General features: G+C 42.2%; 1 protein-coding gene across 3 annotated transcripts in view; it reads left to right on the forward strand.

Moving 5' to 3' along the window:
- Positions 1 to 25289, forward strand: part of Clcn4 (chloride voltage-gated channel 4) — a 73730-nt gene that overhangs the window by 11248 nt on the left and 37193 nt on the right. For all 3 annotated transcript variants that reach the window (XM_077106384.1, XM_077106383.1, XM_077106385.1), the window contains exons 3-5: positions 14794 to 14949; positions 17384 to 17483; positions 23584 to 23771. In XM_077106384.1, the coding sequence (XP_076962499.1) occupies positions 14806 to 14949; positions 17384 to 17483; positions 23584 to 23771 (432 nt within the window). In that variant the 5' untranslated portion in view covers positions 14794 to 14805. The remainder of the gene's footprint in view (positions 1 to 14793; positions 14950 to 17383; positions 17484 to 23583; positions 23772 to 25289) is intronic.

The raw sequence follows: 25289 nt of genomic DNA on the forward strand, positions 1-25289 counted from the left end.
TGGCAGGATGTTTGTATTTGTCAGCTCAACTTTTTTTTCATGGGTGAAAAATAATAAGAGAAAACTCAAGATAAATTCAAAAATTAAAAAGCAAATGAAACAGAACCAGTAGGGGAGAGCAAGTTCTTCCCTTCACACATGCCTCGCTCAGATTATAAAACTCACAATGGTGCGTTTTACATGTCTCCTGACCCCAGTTGAGTTTCCATAGTCATTTTGCCCTTTCTATGTGCACAGATAAAACATTGTTCTTATATCCATTCTTGAGTATGCCCATGCAGAGATGTCTAAAGCATCTGATTGACTACTTGATGGAGTTTCATATCTATAGGTTGATATAGTATTAATTATACTCTTTGTAGAATAGAGATAGTACATGTGGCTGGCTAAACTTTTTGGGTTTAGTAAATATTATTACTCCATAGCAGGGTTCAGCAAATGCTTCTTTAAAGGTCTGGATAGTAAATAGAGTTGAGTAAAACAGGCCTCAGCTCTCAAGGAGTTCACAGCCAAACAGAGGAGCAAGCAAGTTTGAAAATTATTATTCCAACAAAATGCAGTTTATGAATAAGATCAATATGAAAAATATTTGTCATTAAACACAGTGGACAGGATACAGGGCATGAAGTAGAACCAGAGGTAAGGAGGGAATAAAAGATTATACTAGACTACCAGTTTGCATGTGGGCCCCGGAGCAGCAACATCAGCTTCCCTGGGAGCTAAAATGCAGAATCTGAGGCCCTGCACAGCATTGCTGAAGCCAGGAGCTTGACATGTGGTGGGGCGGGGCCTGGGGCTGCCCCATCCTCCTGGTAGTGCTGACACAGGCTCAGGTTTGAAAACCACTGATCTGGGCAGTGATCTGCCACCAGTGTTCTGCTGGGGGTCTTCTGATAGGCCATTTTGGTACTTAGATTGTCCTTTAGATGCAGAGGCCTTGGCACAGCTTGGCTGTTTTTCTTGGGGGACTGATCATCCATTCCTATCAATAAAGTGTACCAGGGAGATTCTTTGAATTCTTACCTGGAGGAAAAGTTTTGCTTTGTCCATTAATACTGCATAACCATTCTTCTTCTTTTATGGTTTGTCCTTTTGGTGTCATTTGTTAAAACTCTTTGTCTGGCTCATAGTTATGAAGATTTGCCCATTTCTATGAGATAAAAAAACCCAAACAAAAAACCCACTCACATGGGTTTTACAAAGGCCAAGGTATAACTAACTGAAGAAATGTATGGTACTGTGTGATGCTGCCTGTTTGGGTTGTCTCCCAAGTGGAACTTGCGGCCAAGTTTCTAGTGCAAGGACTGTTTGGGGGAGGTGCAGGGACTCCTAGGGGCAAAGCAGGGAAATGAGACCAGGAAGGGAAGGCAGCCATCAGCTATCAATGCTGTTCCTGCAACTATGACCAGAGCTTAACTCAGCATTTAGGAAACTCTAGGAAATGATGCTTGCTATTTCAAGACCCTCAAGATCACCTCTGGCCCAAGAACTCAGCATGTCATACTCATGGCTATGATTTATTACAGTGAAAGGATACAGAGCCAAATCAGCAAAGGGAAAAGTTCACAAGGCAAATCTAGGGGAAACCAGGCATGTGCTTCTGAGAATCCAGTTGGAAGTATGCAGGGCTTGCTTCATTCTTCCTGTGAGTTGACAGCCCTTGCAGAATGTTGTCCACCAGGAAAGCTAGTTAGAGACTCAGTATCCAGGGATTTTATTGGTACATAAAATACATTTTATTTGCCTAAAATATATCAAAATTCCAGGCTCTTAGAAGGAAAGCAGGCACTCAGCATAAATCATATTTGGACAGTTTAGGCACAGTGATCCATTCTTATTGGTTCTGAGAATGGCAGGAACCCTTCCCAAACCCAAGTTCCCAGATGACAGCCAAGGGCAAGCAGACCTCTTAAAGAGAGCAGCCTCAGGCCTGCTACATTGTCTTTTCTGCACAGGTACAAAACACAGGCCTGGAAATGACCCAATTCAGGAGGCTGGAGAGTGGAGATATTTTGACATGAGTTCTGCTTCCAGTGATGCATTTCAGTCATGTTATGTGAATAAAGTTACTTTCTGTGGGTCTCAAACAATGTTGTCAGGCACAGGATACCATTGGAAACCAGCTGGAATTTACCAGAAGTTTTGGACTGATCTGAGTGGTGCACCAGAAACATTAGATGCAGTAGTCACTCTAGAAATTGGGTGAGGACAACAAAGCCATGTATACAGAGTGATTTGTATGCATATGGTCATGTGGCAGTGTTATAACTTTGGGTGAAGTTATCAAGGTCAAGGCTTCCTACCTAACATCCTTAGGATGTGGCAGGAATCCCTGCTATAGGATATTGCTGAGCCAGGAGTTGTAGAAAGAGCCACAGGTATATACCTCCTTCTGTTGTCTGCCTATTAGCAAGGAAGGGAAAGTGTGTGTGTGTGTGTGTGTGTGTGTGTGTGTGTGTTTGTGTATGTCAGAGTGTAAGTACATGTGTGTATAAGAATGTGTGTGAGCATTTGTTTTTATTTATTTTTTTATTTTAGATGAAACACACGTTTATTCATTTACTTAAAATTTAGGAGGAAAAAAGAAAATACAAATAATATGGAGATTGTATGGAGATAATATGGAGTTTGCTCTGTCTTCCATAATAAAAGCCCATATACTAGGTGGCTTAAACAACAGAAACTCATTTTCTCACAATTATGGAGCCTGGGAGTCTGAGATCAAGGAGTTGGCAGAGTTGTTTTCCCTGAGGCCTCTGTTATTTGCATGTAGGTCAATGTCTTCTTCTCATGTCTTCACATTGTATTCCCTTTTTGTGTACCTGTGTCCTATTTTCTCTTTTATTCTATGTTTTTCCAAGCTTTGATCATTCTTTTTTTAAATAATTATTTTATTGTTATGTATTCATTTTTCATTTATTTTATTTATTCATTTATTTTTATGTGGTGCTAATGATTGAACCCAGTGCCTCACACATGCTAGGCAAGTGCTCTGCCACTGAGCAATAGCCCCAGTCCTCCTTGAATCATTCTTTAGTTGGCTATTTGGTTTTAAAGGTTTAGTCCATGGTCAGCTGACTCCATAGCTCTGGTCGCAGGTAAGGCAGAACATCATGGCAGAGGAAAGCTGCTCAGTTCATGACAGCCAGGAAGTAGAGCTCTTTTGTTTTATTTTTAAACTTCCACTTTTAATGTTTCAATTTTGAGCAGTACAAATAGGCAGATAAAGAAGTGTTTTGTGACATCCTCAAACATTGTGGCAATTTTTTTTCCCTCCATCCACACAAGCAGATTAAGAGAACACAGCTCTGTTATATAATTTGAAGACAGTGATTAATTTGTCCTGGACTGTAGGGCTTAAGCATGGTTTATTATATGCACAGAGACTAATGGTCTGAATAAAGGTAGGCCAGAGTATCCTCATTCTGTGCAAGCTCTGGTTTACTCCCTGTTTCAGAGAACTGAGTGGAAAATGAGGAGCTGGGGACCAGCTTGTCTGGCTATTGGCAGCTCAGTGGGGGCACATAACACACCCATGTTTGACTGTGGAGCTTAGGTTCTCTGAACTCCCCCCACACCCCCATGGCCTACTTTCAGCCATTTTGGGGTGTTTATTTTAGATATATCTTCCATATATGTTGCTGAATATCTTAAATAATTGTAAAATAAACAACTGTGTCACCACCCTACCACCCAAGTCAGGACCAAATGTTTACATTGTTGGCATCTTCTGTCCCTATCCATCACTCCCCCTTCCTCCCTCAAACCACTCTCCTGACTTCTACTATGCTTGTATCTCTGATTTGCTTTGTAGATTTACCACTAATTATGTTCCCGAGAAGCATAATTTACTTCTGACTGTTTTTGAACGTTACATAAATGGAAACACATAGTGTGTATTTTAATGTGTTTGGATTCTGTTGCTCAGTATTCTGTTTAAAAGTTGTCAGTTGCAGGTATCTTTGGTGATGTATACATAAATCAGAGCAGGCTAGAAGAGAAACCACTGAAGGTGTCAGAGAAACTGCCACAGGTTGGAGAGGGAATTATTCTGGTGATCATTTCTTGGGGTGGAACTGGAGCCTTGTGCTATGTGGCAACCTGAGGTAGGGGCTGCCGGGCAAGCCTAGGGGAGGAGTACAGATGAGAGGGCAGGGGACGGAGGAGGAGCTAAAGGTTGGAGCCTAGATGCAGAAAGATGGAGGCAGTCCTCCTGTAGGTTGTTGCTGACCTGTGGACTCTAGTGGAGCTCCCTCTGGTGGCCATATGCTACTATGACATTGCCTCTGAGCCTAGGGACACCCAGCCTGGTGGCCTTTTACAGGAGCCGCCAGCAAGCAGACATCAGTTCTCAGCTCAGCACCTTGTGTGGTCCACGTAGGTTGCAAGAAAAGGAGCTTTGAAAGACTGCTTGTGAAGAGTTATTGGAGCTTCTGGAAAATCTGTAAGAAATGAAATTTTTGGGGTCTTTATTTTTAGATGCCATCTGACCAATCCCTGCCTCTGAGCTTAATATTCTCAGGTCCTCTCCTGAGGCTAGTGGTTCTAAAATTCTTAGTGTTCTGTTCATGGTGTTCATCAACACTACAGGCAAGCTCTAGTTGCAATGATCTTGAATACTTTGTTAGAGCCATGGTGTGATTATTTTTTAATTAAGGAGCTAAGGCATCTGGAATCTGGAAGCACTTGGACTGCTGATTAGTTGGAGAAATCTTTCAGATTGTAGGATCTCAGAACCCCCCCCCCTCTATATATATGTATATATATGTATGTATGTATGTATTAGGAATTGCCTTTTATTTTTCCAAAACTTCAAGGTTGAAATGTTGCTAATGATGTCCAGTAGTTGCATTTCGGGGATGCCATCCTTCCCTTAAATAATTCTATGAGGAATGACTATAGCTATTTATCTTTTAACTTGTCCCAGTGGATCAGGATGATTTTCTGGGTCCTATTGGTAGGTAAGAGTTGTAAGTGTACTGGTAGCTCGGGTTCCTCCAACAGGAGCCTGGCAGGTAGCTGTGATATAAACAAAGGGCCAACAACTCAGTCTGCACACAGAATCCAGTCCCTTAATTGTTTTTGTAAATAAAGTTGTATTAACACATAGTCACACCCCTGCATTTACATATTGATGGTGGCTGCTTTGTACTATAATGGCAGAGTGCAGAAATTGCAACAGAGACCATAGGACCCACAGATCCAAAAATATTTCCCATCTGGCCCCTTATGGGAAACATTTACTAACCTCTGACTATCAGTTCAGCCTTTTTGAGAGGACAGGAAGGAGAAAGGTGGCCAGAAAGGCTCAGGAGACTCAGATGAGATTTTAGTGGCAGTTTCTCCCAGGTTCACTCTGGTAGAGGACTCTGCTGATGGCCAGCTTTCCTTGCAGATTGAGACTTTTTCATCTTTGAATCTGAATTGTAACTTTCTGTTCAATTTGTCCAAGTCTTCTGGGGGTTAGTTAAATCAGCAAATAATATGACATGGTCTGATTTGGGAGAGGAATGCTGGCATAAAAATTGTCAGGTTCCTATGGCACCTGGCCACTGCTGGGCAGAAAGAGAAGGGGGGCGGGTAGAAGGTCACAATATGTTATGAGTGGGTGTAAAATATATTGGCAGAATGCTGTGTAATGTCTCCAAATGGAAAACTACCCAAATATCTATCAACGACAGAATGGAGTAGTACATTGAGGTTTATTACCATAGTCAAATAACATAGAATAGCCCAATCCAGGTCACCACCTACTTTTGTACAGCTCATGAGCTAAGAATGGTTTTTGTATTTTTGTATGTTGAAAAAAAAACTAAAAAAGAATAATATGTTGTGACATGTGGAGATTATATAAGATTTGAATTTTAATGGCCATAAATAGTTTTACTGAAATATAGCTTCAGTCGTTAATCTGTATACTGTCTCTGGCTGCTTTTTAATGACAACTCGGAGTTCAGTAGACCCAAAAAAGACTAAATGGCTTACAAAGCTTCAAATATTTCCTACCTGGCCCTTGGCCAGCCCACTATAAGGCAAAGATAATGAACAAATAGTAATTACACTCAATAACATGGGTAGATCTTACCACATAATGTAGAACACAAGAAGCTGGAAACAAAAGATTTCATTTATATAAAGTTCCAAAACAAGCAAGAGGAATGTATGATGTGAGAGTCAGAATAGTGTTTACCATTAACAGTGGGACAGGAATTGGAGGGCCATGAGAAGGCTTCTGAGGTCATGTTTTCTTCCTTGGCCTGAGTGCTGGTTTGTTGAGGGCCACAGCTGAGTAGGGATAATGCATGGCATTTTTGCCAGAAGAGTGGTTGAGAGGTGACGCCAGCAAGCCATTGAGATGATGGTGGTTATGTTAAGCTGTGTATTCAATTGTATATTAGACCCCTGCTGTCCTCCTCTGCCTGCTGCTTTGGAGTAGTAGCAGGGGAGTTCCCATTGGTTGGGGAATTCCTGGGGAGTTCGCATTGGTTGGGGAAGTGCTGGAGGAGGGATTTCCGGAGGAGGGATTTCCGATTGGTGTGTGGTGTGTCCCGGGAGAAGGCCGCGTGCGTGGCGTTCGCGTGGCGTTCGCGTGGCGTTCGCGTGGCGTTCGCGTGGCGTTCGCGTGGCGTTCGCGTGGCGTTCGCGTGGCGTTCGCGTGGCGTTCGCGTGGCGTTCGCGTGGCGTTCGCGTGGCGTTCGCGTGGCGTTCGCGTGGCGTTCGCGTGGCGTTCGCGTGGCGTTCGCGTGGCGTTCGCGTGGCGTTCGCGTGGCGTTCGCGTGGCGTTCGCGTGGCGTTCGCGTGGCGTTCGCGTGGCGTTCGCGTGGCGTTCGCGTGGCGTTCGCGTGGCGTTCGCGTGGCGTTCGCGTGGCGTTCGCGTGGCGTTCGCGTGGCGTTCGCGTGGCGTTCGCGTGGCGTTCGCGTGGCGTTCGCGTGGCGTTCGCGTGGCGTTCGCGTGGCGTTCGCGTGGCGTTCGCGTGGCGTTCGCGTGGCGTTCGCGTGGCGTTCGCAGGAGTGCGGAGAATAAAGGAGTTTCTGTTTTGAATCTACAAGGCTGTGTGGCAGCTTGGTTAGTTTGTGCCCAGCCAGACTGCAGCACTGGTTAATTGGGTAAGTTTCCTTTGTGAAAATTTGTGGAGAGGTATACTTATAATTTTTGTATTTTTATGGATAGATATTTACTTCAATGAAAAGGTTACTAAAAAAGTGATTTCCAGGACTGTGTATAGTTCAGTGGTAGAGCATGTGCTTTGCTTGCATAGGCCCTGGGTTTAACCACGAGCACAAAACAAACAAACAAATCAGAAAACAGAAGTGATTTCCATCTGACAGCTCCTCCAGTGGTTAAACACCAGTTTCCTGTGGACCCAGAAGTTTCACTCCTAAGTGTATGCTCAAGAAAAATGAAAACATGTCCACGCAAAGACTCCACAAGAATGTTCATAATAGCATTATTCATATCAGTTTTAAAGTAGAAGTAACCCAAATAGCTAGCAACTGATGATTGGATAAACAAATGTGACATAGTTACACAATGGAATAGTATTTTACAATAAAAAGGAATGAAGTACTAACACAGACTACAGCATGGGTGAATCTTGAAAATGTTAAGTGAAGGAAGCCAGACACAAAAGGTCACATATTGCATGATTCTATTTACGGGAAATGTCCAGAATAGGCAGATACATAGAGAAAAAATAAATCAGTGGTTGTCTGGTGATTGATTGGAGAAGGAAGTGGTATGGGGTTACTTTTAGGGAGATAAGAACATTCTGGAATTGGATAGTGGTGATGTTGTACAAGTTTATAATCATACCCCCAAAACCTCACTGAATCATAAACATTAAAAGTGAATGTTATAGTATATGAAATATATCTAAAAGAATGCTTAAAATAGATTGTGGCTGTACCTACCCTGTGCATCTATACAAGTCAGAAGGAAAAGATCCTGAAGCCACCACAGCCATCTTGTTTATGTTTCTGCTGCTACTTTAAGTGTAGATAACTTGAAGGAAGACCTGGATTTTCAACCAGGTAATACAGACCCATCCCCTGGATCCAGACCACTGGAGTAGCACAAAGCAGTGTTTCTAGGATTCAGCGAAAATGGGCATGTTAGATCTGCTACTTTTGTTTACTAAAACTGCAGTTCTCAGAAAAAAGCAGGACAAACTGAAAGATTGTAGATAACTCACTTCCCAGACATCTCCTGTGATTACATCCAACTCCACTCCCATTTCCCTGATCTCTGTTTTCCTTTGATCTGAGGGGAAAGAGGGGAGAATCTTTGCAGCAGCTACTGTTTTGGGTTCCCATTGTCCAGCAAGGACTGTTGCAGGTTACCACAAGACTCCACTGCCTACCTCTAGGTGTTTTTTTAATGTATATTTGTCACTCTCTTTTGGGTTACACTTTTTGGTTCTTGCTTGATTTTGAGGATATGAGATGATCATCCAGATTATCTCAGAGTTTTAATTTCACAGATGCTGAAGAGTTCAATCTTAGGATTTTCTGTTTTGTAATGACTGATAAAACAGCTGGCAATGAGATGACTCTGAGATTCCTGGAAAGTTCCACAGGCCTAAACATTATCTGTGTTAGAGACAAATAGTTTTGATGAAAGAAAAACAGGTTTGATTGCCCCAAAGCTGGTAAAAGGAGCAGGTACTAACTTTTAATCTCTGTTTCCTGTGCTAGGGAGGAGGTGGGGAGCACCTGAGAAACAGCCCACTCCAGGGCTCTGAGTTAAGAAAGGAGATGTGCTGAGGGCCAGGAAGGGTCATTGGAGGTCACAAAGTCAGACTGGGGATATGTGTAAATCCCTCCTTAAGTGATCTTGCCACTTTGAATAGAATTATATTAGATTTGAAAGGAAATGGCCTCTAATAAATGAAAATACTTGGTAAAGTTTTAGGAAAAAGATTTTTAAAGTATTAGGCATAGAGTCATCATTTAATGGCTTCAGTGATTACCTTAACTGCCTGTAGAAGAATTGGAATTCATCAGGTGCCCCCTGTCAGCTGCAGACTCCAGAGGAGTGATTAGATAAACTTTGGAAATGAGGCAATATGCAGGGCATAAGGAAAGTGTGTTTTCATGAAACACCTATGATTTTAGGTGAACATTTAAACAGAGCATTAACTACACTGAGTACAATGTGCTTTACAAATGTCAGCTCATTCAGCTTTGTAACAACACCTAAGGCAGGTGCTGCTACTATCTCCTTTTCATAGATGGGGAGGCTGAAGCATGGTAGTGTTCAGCAACTTGCCCCAAATCACACAGCTAGGTAGTGGCACAGATGAAAGTTGGAGCTAGGAAGTGCTGTGTCAGAGTCTGTTTCTAGCCTCTATGCAGTGCTGCCTCTCATGAAAAATGCTCAAAATATAGAGGGAAAAAGCATAACAATAAAGAAATAGCTATATCACACTGCCCATTTATTTTAAAATGCATCTATGAAAAATATAGTAATATGTTATAGTGATTCACTCTCTAGGGTATGTTGACAGATAATCATTGTTTTCTTCTGGATACTTTTTTGTATTTGTGAAGAGTTTTTATAAGTTGGGTGGTCAATTTAATTTTTCAAAAATAGCCACAACAGAATGTCTGGTTCCTGGCTGCTCCTCCAGAGCCTTTCCATTTCCCCACCCAGAGGTAGTGTTTACTTTCTCTCTACTTGGACCTGGGTGGGCTTTTGTAATTGCCTCAATGGATGGCATGTGGCAGAAGGGCAATTGCCTGACTTCTGTGGCTAGGCCAGGTGGTGCCATACAGCTTCTGCCTCATCTCTGTCTGGACACAATTACTTTGGAGACCAGAGCCTGCAAGTGAGAAGCCATGCCACCTAGTGCCACCATGCTGAGGTGGACATATGGAGGTCCCACATGGAGAGAGAGATGCCCAGGAAGCCCCAGTTGCTCTAATCCCCAACTGTTGAATCTTACAGACCAGACACAGAGGTGTGAGTAAACAGGTCTTCAGATGACTCCAGCCCTGTCTGGCCACAGCTTTAAGAGAGACACCAGGTGATAACCATCTAGCAGAGCCCAGTCAAACCAAGGCAATATAAAGAGATGATTATTTCTAAGTTGTTGTGTTGGGGGATCTGCAATAGATTATTGATAGGGCTTTTTAAAAAACTTTTATGGTTATATACAACAGTGAGATGCACAGTGATAGTGTAAGGGAAAAAGGACAGAGAGATTGCTCTTAGTCCTGCTGATTCAGGCTGAGAGAAAAAAACCTGCCCATCAGACTCCTAGGCTGCCATGCAGGGTGCACCTTCCTCCCTGTGTCCTGCTCTTTACATAGTAGCAGCAGGTCAAGGTTCTAACCCTGATCTTTTTTCATATTTTTATTAGTGCAATATAATTATATATAATAATGGGAATTGTTGCTACCATTCATATATGCACATGATATAACAATATAATTTGGTCAATATCATTCCCTAGTATTTCCCCTTTCCCTCTTCTCCTCCCTCCCCACTGGTCCCTTTTCTCTACTCTATTGGGCTTCCTTCAATTTTCCTGAGATCCTCACCACCTCCTTTCTTTTCCTTATCTTCCACACATGAAAGAAAACACATTACTCTTGACTTTCTGAGTTTGGCTTATTTCACTTAACATAATGCTTTTGAGTTCTGTTTACCTGTAAATCACATAATTTCATTCTTTATGGCTAAGTGAACTCCATTATGTATATATAACACATTTTCTTTATCCATTCATCCACTGATGGATACCTGCCTCTTCTCACATGTGTTTCTTTTCTCTCTTTCCTGAGTCTTTTATCCTATTTGTGATGAAATTAGATCTTAGGCATTTTTGGTGAGTGCATAAATGGAATCTACAAAACTTCTGTAATGGGGCCTTGCCTCTGTCACCCCAGTGATTCAGAAATACACACACTTTAAATGAACTCAAGATATGTTATTGAACATGAACTCTGTGCTGGGCCTGGCAATGGAGATGCAGCAGGTATGCAGTTGTTGATGACTACACAGGGTCTCCCTGGAGTGGGAAGGTATTTGTTGCCATGATGTAATTGGGACTTCTGTGAAAGACTCCTTGAGGAGGCCAAGGAACGTGCCTTCAGCAATTTCTGGGAAAATTAATGCTAGTTGCATAGATGGGGATGAATAGAACAGAGTTCTGGAGGGTGAATGGGAGCTTTCCAGACAAAGGAGAGAAAAACTGTTCAAAGTGGAGAGAACAGCACATTCAAAGGAATGGGTTTCTGCCTGATATTTGGTGAGACATGCTGAGAACTATGAGTAGCCTGAGGTAGTGGGTTCTATATTTAGTCAAGCCTTGATTATACTTAGAATCTGTCCTGCTTGATCTTGATCTGGGCGATTTCCTGTTTTTTTTCATCTTCTAGAACCCATTACATTATTGCCAACAGTCAACTATACAAAGTCCAGGTTTCCCTGAAATGATACAGATCCCTGTTCTGAGGTTGAGCCAATACATTCAGAGTTGCTTTCAACATCAAAGTCATAAATATATTATAGATGCTATCACAGTTAACACATGCTTCTTTTTGTTGGGCCTTGGTGGAGTGAATTTTACTGGCCAGATTCTGTTGTTATCACTTGCTGTTGAAGACTTTGATCTGGCATCTTGAGGTCTTCATGTTGAGAGACCAAACTGGCTGTTACTTTCTTAAAGGATGAAATAAAAGACTAGGTGTCTTGCAGGCCTCCCAAAGTCCCTTTGTAGGTAAATAATGGTTATGTAGGAGAGATGTTATCTTGTCAGGCAGGATAACACTAGCATGGATTAGGACAAATTCTGTTCCATCCTTCTCTGCTGGTGGCTTTGTCATTTGTTGCTATTGTGACCCTTCTCCCCTGGAGTTGGTCTGCGTTGCCACAGATAACTTGACTTGTCTTCCTTTTCCTCTTCCTTGGAGCCCAAGAAAATTCTCTCTCTCTTATCGGTTGTTATGATGCCCCTAGCTCCTCCTTACCTCCTTTGCTCCTCCCCCTGAAGCATAGAGACTCTGCAGATTAGATCAGAGTCTAATTGGTAGAGTTTATTTTCCTCTACCAATTTTGTGCCTATTATCATGCCCATGACATGCTCCATCAAAGTTTAAGGATGTATTTGTTCTCCAGAATGACTTTCCATTTGAAGCATTATTGTCTGGAGTTGTTGCTTGTCTGGAAATTTGGTTTAGTTTCAGGTAGTATCAACTCCCTTTTAACAGAAGGTTCAAGACTCTGCAATTCTTTTCTATGCTCTGAGCTTTTCTGACCAGGGCTCTGTCCATCATCTTATTTTTCCCATTAGAAATTTTCTTTACCACATATAATAGGAGATTATGACCATCTTGTTTCTGTAGAAATCAGAATGAAATCTCTGCTTTCTAATTTTATTTCTTCCCTTATCTTATTGGTTATGTTATTGGTTGCTACTGACTTATGCAATATGATTCTTCCCTGGGCCCTCATCAATGGGTGTAGTTTTCAACTTGACACAGCTCAGACCTCAAACTTTGAGAGTTTTAAAGTAGCTGAGTTGCACATATGGTCAATAAATCAATCACTGCGGCCACTTTATTGCTTGTAAGTTGATTACCCTACTTTGCCCATAGTGACTTTTCAATTTGATTAAAATGCAGTTTTATCAGGTGATGGTTGAGTCCTCCAGATACATAAATACATAAAGCAATGGGAGAAGTGTGCAGTCAACTATTTTTATGACCACCTTCAAATTTTTAACCAGCCATTCCAGCACTTTTGTGCTCCTCATCTTACAATTCAAATTTCCATACTCTATGCCAAAGTCATTTTTTATTTAGTGCATATTCCAAGCTCTTGTGTCTGTAACAGTGTATTATTTCTTCTGCTAACTGGGGTGAGCATCAGTCCTGCTGCAAAGCATTTTCTACATCTCAGATGAGCTCCTATGTGATCTGTAAAGCAGGCACTGATGGCAGTGGAACAGGGAAGATGTGTTGGTTCATTCCTGATTGTTTTCTGGACCATAGGAGCCAAAATGTGGGAATGGAATTGTTATCTTAGAAAAGGAAGGGGACTTCAACTTTCCTTCTGTCCTAGTAGCAGGAGCCATTTTAACTGTATCTTAAGAAAAATTTAAAACGAGCATCTACACTGGAGCTCCTTGCCCAGGGCAGTGTGTCCACAGCTCAGCATGGCTCTTGGCAGGTTCTCCTGCCTTCCTTATCCATCTCCATGTTGGCTCCCCTAGTGCAGAGGGTTGCTGCTATTTGCAGATTGCTTTGGCTCCTACCAGTGAATTAAATTCTCATCAGTATTTTCACTCTGCTATTACTGTACATTTGGAATGTCAATGATGAAACTACGTGGACTACTACCTCAGAGGCCTCCTTTATCTCTCAGGGAAACCAGTTATCTGTTTGGTTACAATTTTGGGCCTCTCTATCCCTCACCTTTTGTGACCTTCCTTTTGCTTCACTTGAGGTTTTCCATAAATATGTGTAGTCGATCCTCAATTGCAGACTCCTTATTTGCAACTTTGCCTATTTGCTAAAATTTATTTGTAGCCCCTGTGTTAGTCAGTTTTCTGTCACTATAGCAAAACACTTGAGATAATCCACTTTAAAGGAGAAAAGATTTATTTTGGTTTACAGTTCTGGAGTTCCAGTCCATAATCAATCGATCCCCTTGCTTTGGGCCTGTGGTGAGGCAGCACATCATGGAGGGATTGTGTGGTGGAACAAAGCCACTCACTTCATGGCCAGGACAGGGGGGTTGGAGAAAGGAGCCATATCCCCAGTGTCCTAAGGATCTCCCACCAAGCCCCACCTCTTTTTATGTTATGGTGGTGGAGATTGAACCCAGGGCCTTTTGCATGCGAGTGACCTATATCCCCAGCACCCCCCCTTTTAAAAATATATATTTATTTTAGTTGTAAATGGACCTTTATTTTATTTATATGTGGTGCTGAGACTTGAACCCAGGGCCTCACACATGCTAGGCAAATGCTCTACCACTGAGCCACAACCCCAGCCCCAAGGCCCCACCTTTTAAGAATTCTACCAGGTTCCAAAAGCACCACCTTGGGGACCAAACCTTCAACACATAAGCTTTTAGAGGACATTTAAGATCCAAAATATAGTACCCCAAAGTCAATACTTGCATTGCTTTCAAGGTCATTCATAGACAGGCATATGCAGAGTGGCAAAAGGCTTGAGTTGCCAAAAGCACATGCTATCAGTTGAGGTCAGAGAAGATGACCCTTTGACTTTCTGATTCCACCCTCATACTTTTAGTGTTCTGTTTATTACCACATTTCTCTGCTTTTTTTTTTTTTTTTTTTTTTTTGGTAATTTTAATGCTTAAAATGGCCCTGAAGTACAATACTGGAGTGCCATCTAGCATTTCTAATTGTGAGAAGATTCTGATGTGCCTTGTGTAGAAAATATATGTTAGAGAAACTTTATCATGATGATAGTGCTATTGGTTGTGAGTTCAATGTTAATCAACAATACATATTAAATAGAAACCCACATAAAACAAGGTTATGTGTTGATCCAGGGAAGGCAGCTTTGGGGGAGGATGAGGAATGATGTGGAGAGTGCTCAGAGCGGGAAGAGATGTATAGGAAGTGAGGCTCAGGCAAGAAGAGACTCTCAGGAACCTCTCCCAGAATTCTCCTAGGAGTGTTCATATTCTATGACAGCAGCAATGCCTATCCTGAAATAATATTTTCTTATATGAGAAAACAGAGCCCATGATTCTTCTTCTGCAGTGTCCAAGTAGAAGTCCTGCTTATGTTTTTAATGGCCAGTTTTCTCTCATAGGTGTAACTTAGCATGGTCCATGCAGGAGCGATGAGTGGCTCTGGAAACCTGATGGATTTCCTTGACGAGCCATTCCCTGATGTGGGGACTTATGAGGACTTCCACACCATTGACTGGCTGAGGGAGAAGTCACGGGACACTGACAGACACAGAAAGGTAGGTGGCATTTGTAAGGGCCATGCCAAAGGGGATCTCTGCAATGGCTGTGCCATGTTTCATATGCAAGTTATGGAACTGGGGCTTAGGTCGCAGGTTAGGTTTGAAAGAAGAAAAAGGCTAATGGGAAAGCCAGAGATTTAAAAAGAGAACTATAATAGCAGGTGCTTTGGGTGGGAAACTATGTCAGACTGAGGGAATGTGGTGTGGAGGCAAGGAGGGGACCCTGGAACCACATAAATTTGGGACACATTCTTCCCTTGCCACCTCTAGGCTGGGTAACTTTCGGGGTGCCATTCCTTGGCTCAGTTTTCTTATTCATGAGAATGGAGGTAATTATACCTAAAGAATAAATGAAATTGTGCGTGTGTGTGAAACACATTATCATGGTGCCTGGCATCCAGTTGGCTATCAGTATATATTGGAATGGGCCACAATTCATTTATGTATCCAAGGGATCATTTAGGAGGGATGGTTAGGAAAGGGTTTTTCAGAGAGGGTGGCATCCTGAAGGATGGATCTGTTGGATCCTGAAGGATGGCTAAGAGTTTGCTAGTCAGAGAGAGGGGAGAGGATTCTAAACATCACTAGTGAACTTTTTAAAAAAAATAAGTTGCCAAGGCATGAAACAACATGGCTCATTCGGGCAATTGAGGGAGATGCTAGGGTCTGGTGAAGGATTTATGGAAGGGGAGGACTAGGGATGAGTCTGGAAATGTGGGCAATGGGGCCATGTTGGGAATGACCAAGTGGGCCATGGAGAGGGGTTTGTATTTTTTGTCGATGGCCACAGAATACAATAAAGATGCATTACAATAAGAGAAGCAGGACACTCTGAAGTTAGCTTAGGAGAAAGAAGGACTTCTAACTCAAAGCAGTGGAGTGCTAATGGAGGAAAGGAGATCATGGGTAAGAGACATTCTGAGGAGACATGGACAGACTTTACAGGAGGTATTGGGGTCAGGAGCAGAGTGGCATCAATGAACACCTGGCTGTGGCCAGACAGGTGCAGTGGTGCCTTTGATGAAGAAAAGAAGGGAAGGGGAGGGTGAATAGCAGAGGGAGGCCAGAGTTCTGCTTTTTATGCTTTGAGTCTGAGCTGCCTGGCTGGCCTGCAGGTGGGTCGGGGGTCCGGAAATAGAATTCTACAGTTCAAGGATGAGGCTAGGGCTGTGGAAAGAGAATAAAGGCCCTTGGCATGTAAGTGGATGCTGAAGCTTTAGAAATGGTCAAGGTAGCCAAGGTACATAGAGAGTAAAGAGGCAGTTGGGACCCTGGGAATGTCAAGATATAGTAGATGTGGGGGAGGTAGGTGGGGAACCAGAGACAAATGCTTAGAAGAAGTGGGTAGAAGAAAAGGAGGGGAACCAGCCAAGAGTGGTCCCAAGTGAGAGGAGGAGGCTGCTCACAAGGTCCTCTGCACAGAGATGTAAATTAGGTGTGTACCAGCAATGTAGGAGCCATCAGTGACCTCAGGGAGAGCAGCTTCAGAGGGGGATGAGGAACAAATGATGTGGTGAGTGCTCAGAGGAGGAAGAGAGATGTGTATGGAATATGTAACAATCTTGTTTAGGCACAAAAATGATGCAGCCTCTGGGTTTCAACATGGAAAAACATGGTAATGGGGCAGCCTTCACCCTAGAGCAAGAGTATCAAACTATGGCTCTCATACCAAAGCCAGCTGGCGCCTTGTTTTATAAATAAAGTTTTATTGGAATTCATTTATATATTATCTGTGGCCACTTTTGTGCTACAGTGGCAAAATTGGGTAGATACAACAGATACCCTTTGACCTGCAGAGGCCAAAATATTTACTCTCTGACCCTTTACAGAAAATGTTTGCTGGCCTCTGATCTGAAGGTTTGTGAGGAGGATGATGATCTCAGAGGAATATAGGATTCTCTTAATACAGGAGGAAAGGGGGTGTTCTTACCATATGCAGAGATGTATCTATCTGCTGTGGCGACTGTGATCTACACTACCTGATTCAAAGTTCTATCAATTAAAATTTAACCTTGAAAACAAAAGTAGGAAATGAAGCCTATTTCAGTAGACTTTTTAATGAACAGACCTTAAAACATAAGTTAGAGTAGTAACTCACATTCAAATTGGTGACTCTGAATCAATGTCTCCCTTCAGAATGGATTTTAAATAATCAAAGAGCAAATCATATTTAGTATGTTTTTTTAATTAAGTGATTTTTTTTGGTCCTTCAATTCTTTGGAGACTATTATGGCATCTTTATAGCTTTGTGAATTAGAAAGCCCATCCGATCACTGTGGTACATTACTGAAAGAATAATGTAACTGGGAATTTAGTTGCTTAATTACATTCATTTTCTCAATCACTCTGTTTCCCAAGGAAACCATTTTAGGGAAGAAGCATGAATTAGAAAATGTGTTCCAATCAACTGCTGTGTCTGCTTTGTTTCTAGATAACGAGCAAAAGCAAGGAGTCCATATGGGAGTTCATCAAGAGTTTGCTGGATGCATGGTCAGGATGGGTGGTGATGCTGCTCATTGGTCTGCTGGCAGGTACGTGGAAGGATATGCAGGACTCCCAAGGAAAGCTGGAGATGCTGAAACTCTAAACACCAACTCTTTGGGAAGATATTTGGAGTATGGAGTGTTTCTCTTTTACCCCCAACACAAGGGATTTATTACTTGAAATATCTAAGAGCTAAGTACATGACCATATATTTAGCTTAAAATCTATCAAACCCAAGACATAGCTTCTGGAGAGCTGTGATTTTAGCATTGATAGGCCCTTCCCACACAGAGCAGTGGGTGATTACCACACTATAGTTTGCTGAAAGTATATAGTTCACATCTGTTATACTTGATTATGTAGAAGCAGCAAAATATGGAAATATTTTTATCTCTAGTCACCAAACACCATAGGAGACTGGCTTTTACTACTACTGGTAAACCCTGAAATGAACTGTAAATGTCCTACTGCATTCAAAATAATGCTAGATACCCACAATATCTGAGGTGGGCCCAGGCAGTGTACCTCCATCCCCTACATTGTTCTGACTCTCAGAGATACTGCGTCCTTCATTTTTGTAATCCCAGTGCCATGTTTGTGAGCAGTAGATGTTTCAAAGTAAATGAATGACTATTTGGAGGGAAAACCTGTCCTTTTCAAACCAAATGTACCAGCTCTCCATGGAAATTGTTGCCTGAAACTTATTTTCCTTTAAGAGGCTGTGAAGGTTAATGTCTAAGAATTTTTTTTAAATGAGCCCAACATATAGAAAGCCCCTTAATAAAAATTCTCTACATATAGCAACCTAATAATTATGATTTTAAAATTGACTATAATACAGGCAGAATATAGTGAGTTCTCTAAGAAAGAACACTAACAGGGCACAGATATAATTTTGTGATTACAGAGGATTTTGATTGCTGGGGAATCTTTCATTTATGCCAAAGGTAATTGTAGGCAGGGCATGGTTGCTTGGGCTGCCTCCATGTTCCACAAAGAGCCTAGAAGAAATGTCTGGGGTAAGGAGGGTAGCTTGCTTTCCTACTATTTACAGTGGCTGTCTATCCATCTCTTCAGTTCCATCCTTCTTCCCCCGGTGGTGTTTTCCAGTGTATGATGATTACAGCCACCAAGAAAGGGAATTGGTCTTGGGGACATAGTATTCTGCTACCAATTTTACCTGACTGCTTCTATAAAGACCTTTGAAAGTGGGCAGAGTGGGAGTTTGTTGTGAATTTTGATGCCTTTATGTAGAAGAAATTCATAAAACCTTGCAGTGTATCATTACTCTTGGCTCCTAGGAAGGAGAAATTAATAGGGGAAATGAAGAGACTCAGTATCAATATTCTTGCATCTTGCCGAAGTAAATGGCACAGCTTAGATTTATTGACTAATCTAGGAGCCCCATTGGGATATCTTTAATGTATCTGATTTTGACCAGCTGGCTTCACTTGTGATCTAATTTCCATCAGTTCTTTTAGGAGGAATCATCTGGGGAATTTAAAAGATATATACTGCAGCCTGGGCTTCAATTAAACAGCCTCTCCGGAGAAGACTTCCTGGCATTAAGTACAGACTCCATCCTTTTCCTTCCATGATTCTAATGTGAAGCCAGGGATGAGAGCCACAGAGGAAGTAGATCCCATGAGCAAACCAGCAGATGAATATAGGAGGGCAGGAATGGGAGGATATGGAGAACAAATGTGGCTTAAATGTTCTTTTGATTTGGATGCACATCGAGGGGAAATATAGTGAGCTGTGCCTTTTCACTACTGTTCTATTGGTGGAGAGGACTCAGGCATCGCAGTGCCTGGCCAGTCCTCCCCTCACAGGCACCCTGACCATTTTATTTGGACTCCCATGATGGGGAAGTGCAGCTGTATCTCCTCTGCAGAGCATTTGTCAGAAGACACCACTGGGTGTCGCTGTTGTATCATGTAACAAAGCTAAGGATCCACCAGAGCACAGTCAGAACCAGGACTGGCAAGAAAGATTGGGTGTGGAATAATATGATTATAAATGAATGAAAAGTGATGCAATTTGGGCTGATCATTGAATTTTGACTCTGCATCTCTGCAGTACCCTTCCCTCGCCTTCTTTACGCCTTTGTTCAAATATCATTTTCCATTTGAAACTTTTTCTGATTTCTTTAAAAATCACATCCTTCCCTCTCTGAGCCTATCCTATCCCCCTTACTTGCTATATGTATGTATGTAACTACTCTATTGAAATACAATTCACATACCATATAGTTAACCCATTTATGTGTAGAATTTTGGTTTTAATGTATTCAAAGAGTTGTGTAACCACCACTATGAGCAATTTTAAAATGATTTTATTGCCCCTAAAAGACCCTTTAACTATCAGGTGCCAGCCTCCCCTCTCATCCCTGGGTCACCTCTAATCTTCTGTCTCTATATATTTGCCTATTCTGAAAATTTCATATAAATGGAATCACACATGTGGTCTTTTGTGATTAACTTCTTTCACACAGCATAATCTTTAAAGGTTAATCCATGTCATAACATGTATCAGTACTTCATTCCTTTTTATCTCCAAATATTTATTCCATTGTATGGATAGACCACATTTTGTTTACCTTTCATCCACTGATGAATAATTGCATTATTTCTGCTTTCTGGCTATTTTGAACATTGATATGAATATTTGTATACCAGTCTTTGTGTAGATGAATGTTTTCATTTCTCTTGAGCATATCCCTAGGAATGGAATTGCTTAGTCAAATGATAACTCTGTGTTTAATATTATGTGTAACAGCCTGATTGTTTCCTGAAGTGGCTACACCATTTTAGGGTGTTATGTTTTCTCTCTAGTACTTATCACTTTCCCCCCACCTCATACTTGAGACTGAATCCAGGGCCTTACACATGCTAGGCCAGTGCTCTACCACTGAGTTACATCTCTACACTTTTTATTTTTCATTTTAAGGCAGGATCTTGCTAAATTGCTCAGGCTGGCCTTGAACTTAGGATCCTTTTGCCTCAGCCTCCCAAATTTCTGGGAGCCACTCACATCAGGTACATTTATTGTCCTCTAATGGAGCCCCTGATGTACTTGTTTTGCCTAGTGTCTTTCTCCCTCTACAAGGTGCAATTCCACGAAGACAGGGACTTGGCTCTGTTTGTTTGCTGCTGTATCCACAGTGCATGGGCTGGTGACTGGCACATTGTAAGCAGATGATCAATAAACACTCTTTTAAGTGAATGAATGGATCTGAGGATTTAAAAAAAATGTTTTCCATTAATTTACACATCACACTCATTCATTTAGCATGAATATATAGCTACAACTGTGCACCTGACAGATATAACCATGTATAGGTCTGTGCCCACTTGAAGTAGATAGAGGGTCTGGATGACTGACCTGACTTACCCTGTGACACAAAAACTATACAGCAAAACCTTTTCCTCCACCACTTATAAACTAGTGGAAGTATAAACACATGTGCACGCGCACATGCGCGCGCATGCACACACACACACACACACACACACATACACACACATCTAGCTAATCATGATATCAGAATGTGAGAAATATGGTGATGGGGGAAGGACAGACTGCCACAGCAGTACTTGGGAACTATACCTAACCCAGACTTAGGAAATCAGCGATGAGTTCTGTGAGGAAGTGATATAAATTCTGGCATCTGGAAAATAAGCAGGAGATTGCTTGGTCAGGGGGATTGCAGTGCTTGTTGAGGTGGTGCAGAGAGGACAGCCTGGCATGGTTCAGGAACATTAAGTGGGCAGGTCATAGGGGGTTAGTGCTAGAAAAAGATGAAGCTGGAGAGATGAGTGGCCAGCTGGCAGGTTCTGAGATCTGTTGAGGATTTAGGTGTTCTCCCAAGAATGATGGGAAACTATGGCAGGGTTTCCTCTATGTGGGAAGTGTGGTGGCATGGATTAGATTGGAGTTTTTGAAAGCATGTCTTACCACAGTGTGGGGAACCTATTGGAGGGGAGCAAGGCTGGAGTAGGGAGACCAGAGAGCAAACTCTTGTACAGCCCAGCCAGAAATGATTCCAGAATGTTGGTCTGAATGGCTACAGAAGTGGTGGAGAAGGAGGGAAATGGAACAATTTAAGAGAGATTTCAGAGGAGGAATTGTGAGGATGTGATGATTGTCTGGAAAGGGGATGTTTATTTAGGTTTCTAGTTGGCACAAGTCCCTGGGTGGAGGGATCTCCTCCCAGCTGGGAACAGAGCTGAGGCTGGGGAAAAGTTCCTTGATTTCAGCATTAGAAGCAGTGAGTTGGAGCAGAGATAGCCAATAGACCCAAAAGGCAATTATACTCTTGTCCTTTGATGATTCCTATTCATTGGTTTTGATTCCTGAGGCTCTATTAAAAAGGTCTGTGAGGATGAGTCCACAGAGTGGGTCATGATTAATTAGTGGTGTCTGCCATGGGCATGTCAAAAGGGTTGTGAAGGTGAATCCAGTGGAGTGTGTCACAATTGATTGGTGATGTCTGCTGTGTGCATTGGAGACTGGCAGCTGGGTTGTGTAGTTATTGTAGCTCAGTAGCAAATGGAAGGATGTGAATAAGGTTGCCAAGGTTGAGAGCACAGTATAAAAAGAGAAATGTTTAGAGTCAAGTTTTGAGGAAATGAACCTTTTAGAAGTTGCTTAGAGGAGTAGGAAAGATCAGGGGAGGTAGAGAAAAACAGATAACTAGGAGGAAACCAGGAGAGTTCAATATTGTGGGAGCCAAGGAAAGAGGCATTTCTAGAAGAATGGGGTGTTAGCATGTCAAATGATGCTGAGAGGTCTGAACCTGGGTTTAGCAAACTTTTTCTTTAAAAGGCCAGTGAGTAAATATTTTCAGCTTTGTGGGCCATACAGTTCCTGCCTCAGCAATTCAATTCTGCCACTGTAGCCTGAAAGCAGCCACAGTCAGTACGTAATTGTATGGTATGGCTGTGTTGCAATAAAATTTTATTTACAAAAACAGTCAGTGGGCCAGATCCAGCCTGTGGGTTGTAGTTTGTAGATTCTTTTCTAGAAGATAAAGACGAGCACAGGCCTTTGCCATTAGCTGCATAGGATTCTCCTGGTAGACGGAGGGAACGAATTAGACTGAGGGGAAATGAGACTGAGAAAAGAAGGAACGAGATAGGATGACAGCTGGATGGGAAAGTGGGACCAGGAAGGGCTTGCTTTGTTTCTTAAAGATTAAATGCTGATGAGAAGGAGCCATCAGAAAGGGAGGGGTGAAATGCAGGGGAAAGGGGAGGTGTTAAGAAGTGAGGACGAAGGAGATCCAGGGCCTAAGCAGGGAAGGGTCCTAGAACTGAGTCAGGCAGTTTCCAGAGTTGGAGGAGGGGAGTGCTGGTGTGGATGCCTTTGGCAGTGATGTGAAACCAATTCTGTAATAAGGATCTAGTAAAAGTTTGAAGTATTAAGAAGCCTGAAAACACGGACTGTTTTTATAACAGACTAGAATGGGTGATTCTGGAAAGTAACCCGAGGCAGCCTTTTGTGGGCCACTCAACTGCACATTCTATTTTATCCCACTTCCAACAGCCTTTAAAATAAGTTTTGACTTATATAGACCCACAATCCCTTATCCATAATTTTAAAAGTCCAGAAACTTCTAATAAATATGGTTTTCTCGAGTGCAGTTTGTATTTGGTGGCAAAGCCTTACTCATTTTAGGGTGTGAGGCTGGCATTGTTGCTGTGCCTCCAGTTTGTCTGAATTAGCATGCTTCTGTGAGAAATGTTACTGTGTGTGATTGTAAGGTCCTGCCCCAGCAGCCACCGAGAGGGTTGTATCTTTTTGGAGAATATTCCCTATTTGAAAATTTGGAAAGGGATGAATCCCCAAAGCCCCTTGACTCTGGTAAAGTGAGATAAGAGTGTAACATACCTGGTGTAAGCCAGTAAGTCCTCTGTATCTCCCATTGGGTGGGGGAACTGCCTTGCCCACACCACAAGTGTTCATGTGACTTGCTGATTAATGAAAGAGGTTTCCTATGTCAATGCCAATGGCGGCCCTACAATATATTCATGTTCTCTCTGGTACCTGGGCCTTTGTGGCTGCCATGTTCTTGGTTGCTGCCTGTTGCATGGTCCCCTTGCCCTGTGGAGCAACTCTTTTCAATGGCTGTGCTGCTTCTTCTAGGCACTTTGGCTGGGGTCATCGATCTTGCAGTCGACTGGATGACGGACCTGAAGGAAGGAGTCTGCCTGTCTGCCTTCTGGTACAGCCATGAGCAGTGCTGCTGGACATCCAATGAAACTACTTTTGAGGACAGGGACAAGTGCCCCCTGTGGCAGAAGTGGTCAGAGTTGTTGGTGAATCAGTCAGAGGTGGGTGTCTGTGCAGGGGCCTGGCTGGGAATCCCCACCAGTCTGTGATACATGAATGCACGTGCTTTCTACCTTCTTTTTCCTTCTTTTTTCCACAGTGCTGGGAATGGGACCCAGGGCCCAGTGCATGCCAAGCAAGCATTCTACCATTGAGCTACACCCCAGCCCTTTTTATTTTATTTTGGGGTAGTTTCTTGCAAGGCTTCCCAGGCTGGCCTTGAATTTGCTATCCTCCTGTCTCATCTTTCCAAGTTTCTGGGGTTATAGGCACAGCCACTGTGCTTGCTTGCTTTCAGTTTTAAGATGTCCCTGGTGTAATTCTAGGATGGCTTGTTTTCTTCTAGCTCTAATGCTACTTCTGAAACTTCACTTGGAAGAAAATACTTCTCTACTGTTTTATGTACATGGTGTGTGTGTGTGTGTGTGTGTGTGTGTGTGTGTGTGTGTATGTGTGTGTCTATTTATGTATGTAAAAGCCTTTTGTCTGCCTTTTTCTTACCAAGGGTGGTTTTTGATCATGCTAAAGAACCAGTGTTGATTTTTATGCCTTCTAATAGAGGAGAAAAGATGTTACATTTAAAAAAATAACAGCTTTAATGAGATACTTTACAGTTCATATGGTTCTTCCATTTAAAATGTACAATCCAATGGCCTTTAGTATATTTACAGAATTGTGTGACTATCACCATAAACGAATTTTAGAACATTTTCATTACCTCTCCCCTCAAAACCCTGTACCCATGAGTAAGTAGTCACTCCCATGTTCCCCCAACCTGCCAGTCTGAGGCAACCACTAATCTACTAGCTATCTATAGATTTGCCTCTTCTATACATTTCACATAAGTGGAATCATGTATAATGTGCCCTTTGTGTCCCTTGAGTATAATGTTCTCCAGGTTCCTTCATGTTGTAGCATGAACCAGTACTTCCTTTTCATGACTGGACAATATTTCATTGTATGGATAGACTACTTTTTATTTATCAATTCATCAGTTGATGAACATGAGTTGCTTCCACTTTCTTGGCTACTCTGAATGATGCTGTTATGAACATCTGTGTGCAAATTTTTGCATGGACATTCATTTTATTTCTCTTGGGTATGAGTGGAACTTCTGGGTCATATGGGAACTCTATGTTGAATCTTTTGAGGAACTTCCAGAATGTTTTCCAAAGTGGCTACATCATTTTACATTCCCACCAGCAGTGTATGAGGGTTCCAATTTGTCTACCTTCTTGCCAACACTTGCTAATATTTTTTAATTATTCCTAGCCTAGTGAGTGGGAAGTGGTATCTCATTGTGGTTTCAGTTATCATCCCCCATTGCATTTTATGACTGCATTACAGAGGATGTTTCTGGACCTTCTATGAAGAAAATGTCTAGGCATAGAGAATGTTGTGGTGATGCACAGATCCAGTGCTTATCTTCATGGCAATTATGGCCTCAGATCTTTATAAAAATCTTAGCTCTGGAAAGGGTTAACTTCTTACTAAATTCAGTGGTTACCACAATGAATAGG

Source organism: Callospermophilus lateralis, chromosome X, assembly GCF_048772815.1.
Source record: "Callospermophilus lateralis isolate mCalLat2 chromosome X, mCalLat2.hap1, whole genome shotgun sequence".
Lineage (NCBI taxonomy): Eukaryota > Metazoa > Chordata > Mammalia > Rodentia > Sciuridae > Callospermophilus > Callospermophilus lateralis.